This window comes from Mus caroli, unplaced genomic scaffold (genome assembly GCF_900094665.2).
Source record: "Mus caroli unplaced genomic scaffold, CAROLI_EIJ_v1.1 scaffold_19919_1, whole genome shotgun sequence".
Taxonomy (NCBI): Eukaryota; Metazoa; Chordata; class Mammalia; order Rodentia; family Muridae; genus Mus; species Mus caroli.
This window is the reverse complement of record NW_018390946.1, coordinates 1-4,401: the sequence shown is the minus strand read 5'-3', so window position 1 is coordinate 4,401 and position 4,401 is coordinate 1. Positions and strand designations below refer to the sequence as shown.

Genomic DNA, 4,401 nt, shown 5'->3' with positions numbered 1-4,401 from the left:
TGGAAAGAGAGGCCCATTGGACTTGCAAACTTTATATGCCCCAATATAGGGGAATGCCAGGGCCAAAAGAATGGGAATGGGTGGGTAGGGAAGAGGGGGGCGCTATGGGGGACTTTTGGGATAGTATTGGAAATGTAATTGAGGAAAATATGTAATAAAAATATTAAAAAAAATAGAAAAAGAGACACAGATCTCAAAAAAAAAAAAAAAGGTGTGCGGGCACGGGGCATGGTGACACACGCCTTTAATCCGAGCACTCAGGAGGCAGAGGCAGGTGGATTCCTGAGTTCGAAGCCAGCCTAGTCTACAAAGTGAGTTCCAGGACAGCCAGAGCTATACAGAGAAATCCTGTCTCAAAAAAAAAACCCAAATAAATAAATTAATTAATTAAATAAAATAATGGGCAATTTTTCACTTTAGGATTTAATTATTTGATTGTTTTTTCTTATTCATTTTCTCAATGACTCTAGTGGTTTGCCAGTGTACTGTTCTCTTTTGTTCAGTTCATTCCAATGTTTTAATATTCATTGTTTCAATAATCTTTACTCTGATTTTTAAGCCTCTCCTTTCTAAGAGTATGCTATTTAGTCCTATCCTCATTATCTATTTCCATATAGTGAAAGGTTACATTATCAATCTCCATTGCCTTGTCTGTACCAACAGAGATAATGACAGCCAAAAAGGATGCCCAGAATTGTTTTTATTGTATTTTATTATCCCAATGTGTTTTGTCCCTTTCTCCTTGATATACAGTTTTTAAATGTTCCTCTTGATTTTCCCCCTTTGTCTCATTAGCTGTTTTAGAGCATGTTGTCTATTTTTATATATTTTTGATTTCTATATCATCCCACTGTGATATGAGATTTTTGCACTAATTCAAGATTTTGAAATTTACTGGGGTTGTTATCATCTGACTGTGTTCTAATGCACAAACCAAGGATATTGTTTTCTGCATTAGAGAAGAATATGTGCCTTGTTCTTACTGGAAAAGATCCTTGAGCTAGAGAGATGGCTTGGTATCTAAAAGAACTTGATGTTCTTACAGAGGACCACAGTTAAGTTTCCAGGAAACCACATAGCAGGTCACAGCCCTCTGTAACTCTAGCTCCAGGGAATCTGGTGCCCTCTTCTGGTCTCTTCTGGACCCAGGCACAGCTGTGTCTCATGCACAGGAATATATGCAGGACAAGAACTCAAGAAGTATAAAATGATTTTTAAAATAAATTTAAAGAATACTCTCTATATATTTCTAAGAGTTCTGATTAGCTTATAGTGTTGATGGAGATGATAATGGATATGGAAACTCTTCTCATTCTATAGAGGCAGAATTTAAGTCTTAAGTTATCTATTACTTCTTTAAATTGTTTACATTTTCTTCATATTTTTATTTCATATTTGTTGCATATATGGTGTATTTCTTACATCTTCTCTGTGAATTAACTGTTTCACATATTTTAAATAATATAATTGTAAAGTTTGATAAACTCAAAATTTCCAATAGTTAAATGCAGTCTTTAATCTTCTGTGAAAGGTTCAATGCAAAGTCTGCTTCTTATATCAACAAACACAACTGTCTATTTTGCTTCTAACATGATCTTTAAAGAACCATGTGGTCAAATACCCTACAGAGTAAGTTCCATACTGCTTTGTCAGGCATTCCTTGAAAACATTTCTCCCCACTCTTCTCTTTGACAAATACTTCATCTCTCTATGTTCAAATATCTAATTCACCTGTCTAGAAGGTGAAGACTGCCAATCACGTCTAGATCTCTAAATGTCAATGAATCTTCTATTCCTTGGAGATGCAGTCAGGGAACCAAGATGATGACTGTCTCCCTTCCACATCTATATACTGCACACCTACTCCCCCAATTTGAATTTTCAGAAGATTTTATCCAAAACCCATAGCTGACAACTCCTTTCAGCAATGAAAAATAAGTCATATCATTCAGTGATCACTCCCCAAAGTTTTCTTCTCACTCAGTGCTAGGAAAGGTAGGGACTCTGGCACCCAGTAGAACCAGAAGGAATCTGTACTCTCTCTGCATTTAGATGAAAATAGGAGAAGGATCATCTTCATCATTTCAACATCAATGCCACCACTGTATAAAAACTCAGGGGGTCATTCCTCCCAGCAAGGGACAGGGAATTATAGAAGATAATGTCTACAAAACAACAATACTATAGTGACAGGGAACAACCAATAAAAATCTATTAGTTCTCTGTACTTTTAATTTTTCAGTGGTAGTGATTTTGAGCCTGCATTGATCATGTAAACTACATGGCAGCTCTAATGGTTTACAATAGCTGGATGAAATTTAAAGAGCTCAAAAGACTGGACACACAGAATAACAGACACAGTTCTTGATGCCACTCCTGCTAAGTTTTGTCTAAATACATTCCTTCTGAAACAGGTATATGTTTCATCATGAAAAGCATGCTTCTGTAACAAATGCAAAATGTACAGACATTTGTTGCACTTTATACATATATATGTATATGTACATATATATGTGTGTGTATATATATATATATATATATATATATATATATATATTTCTGTGTGTCTGTGTGTGTTTGGGTGTTTGTGTCCCTGTGTGTAATCAAATTTCAATCGGAAATATCAATACTAACTAAATGAGTCATTCTACCCAATCCAGGACTTCAGAGGGACAAAAACAACTCATACTTCTTACCATATAACCAGGTATTCAATATCAGCATGGGGCATTTTGACACTGTACTTACACAGCCCTAAAAGTGTAGGCTGCAAATATCTCCCTTACCTTAAGGCATTTCCTTTCAGGACATCTCTGACAATTGACAACCCCTACCTGAGTATTGTAGGTCTCTGAATAAAATATAAAGTGAGAGCTAATTTATCACTTACTTGGGGTATTGGCTGAACAGGTTTGTCCAGTAAACCTCCCACATAGACTGTGTTGGGAAACAGGGGACGAGCAAAATCCAAGGCAAAGTCAGAGTTGACAAACCACAGCTCAGCTTTCAGTAGAAGTTCAGACAACACTGGTCGAGAGCCTTCCACAAAATGCTCCTGGATAATACTGTCATATTGAGAAAGGATTTCCCTTTGCTTCATGGTGAAATCAAGGAACATCAGAAAGTTCTTCACTCGGCCCCAGAAGTCCATTTGGTCAGTTAGACCAGAACCATACACTGGAGCATAGGACAAGGGGGCACTTGGTAACCCAAAGTCTATATAGCTAAATTGAAAGGGAAGAAATGACACAAATCGTTTCCCAAGCTTTTCAACAGTCAGCAAAGAACAGATGTCCATTGAATCAAGAAGTACTAGGTCAAAGTTCTCATTTTTTAAGAAGTCCATGATGTCCTTTCTGCTTAATAATTGACTGCATAAGTCCCCAAAGTATTGATGAATCTTTAGTAGGGTGTGATGTTCGGACCTGTAATAAATAAACACACAAATAAATTAAAACACAACAAATATTTTAATAAGCTTTTCCACACTATTTGGAATGATACTATGCTTAATTCCCAAAGGATATTTTGTATGTTTTTACACACTTTAGTATTCAACATTAGATATAGGATCCTCAGTTATGGATAGTACTAAATATTCACTAATGATATTTGTAGGATATGAAAGGATATGAATATAAAAGTTGAACAAGCTCAGGAAAGATGACAATTTTCTTTCTGGTGACTCTCTAAGGCAGGTCCACTCAGGAGAGCATAGGCCCCAGAAGTGGCAGAAGAGCTGGGACAGGGTCCTATGGGCCAACATCTGCACCCAGGAGGTGGGGCTTTTCCTAGTCCTTTGTACACTGGTCTTCCCAGGAGGGAGCTGGTCTCCCAGACACAGGCTTACTGACTCACAGGGGAAACAATCTGTAGCCAGAGACAGCAAGAACATCTTACACCAGAAAATACAAGATAGCAAAAGACAAATGCAAGTATCTTACCAATAGAAACCAAGAATTCTTGGCATTATCAGAACCCAGTACTCCTACTACAGTGAGTCCTGGGTACACCAACACCCCGGAAAAGGAAGATTCAGATTTAAAATCATATCTCTTAATGCTGATAGAGGGTTTTAAGGACATTAATACATCCCATAAATAAATACAGGAGAATGCAGCTGAACACATAGAAGCCCTCAAAGAAGAAACACAAAAATTCCTTAAAGATTTACAGGAAAACACAACCAAACAGGTGAAGGAATTAAAAAAAAAACCACTCAGGATCTAAACAAAAAAGGAGAAACATCTTCCAGTCTGACCAGCACCGGGATATCTAGGGCGCAGGGTTGGCTGACACCCACCAGCTACCCACGACACCCGCCACAGGATCTTGAGACTTCTGGTGAGTGGAACACAGCTTTTGCTCCAGTCCAATCGCACGGGACCTGAGACTGCTTTG

The 4,401-nt window shown here is 37.6% G+C and overlaps 1 protein-coding gene across 1 annotated transcript in view; it reads right to left on the bottom strand.

Annotated features, from left to right (window-relative positions):
* Nucleotides 1-3,453, bottom strand: part of LOC110288904 (UDP-glucuronosyltransferase 3A2) — a 10,502-nt gene extending 7,049 nt beyond the window's left edge. Inside the window, exon 1 of the mRNA XM_021155145.2 lies at nucleotides 2,891-3,453. Within this exon, the coding sequence (XP_021010804.1) occupies nucleotides 2,891-3,346 (456 nt within the window). The 5' untranslated portion in view covers nucleotides 3,347-3,453. The remainder of the gene's footprint in view (nucleotides 1-2,890) is intronic.
* Nucleotides 3,454-4,401: the final 948 nt, after the last annotated feature.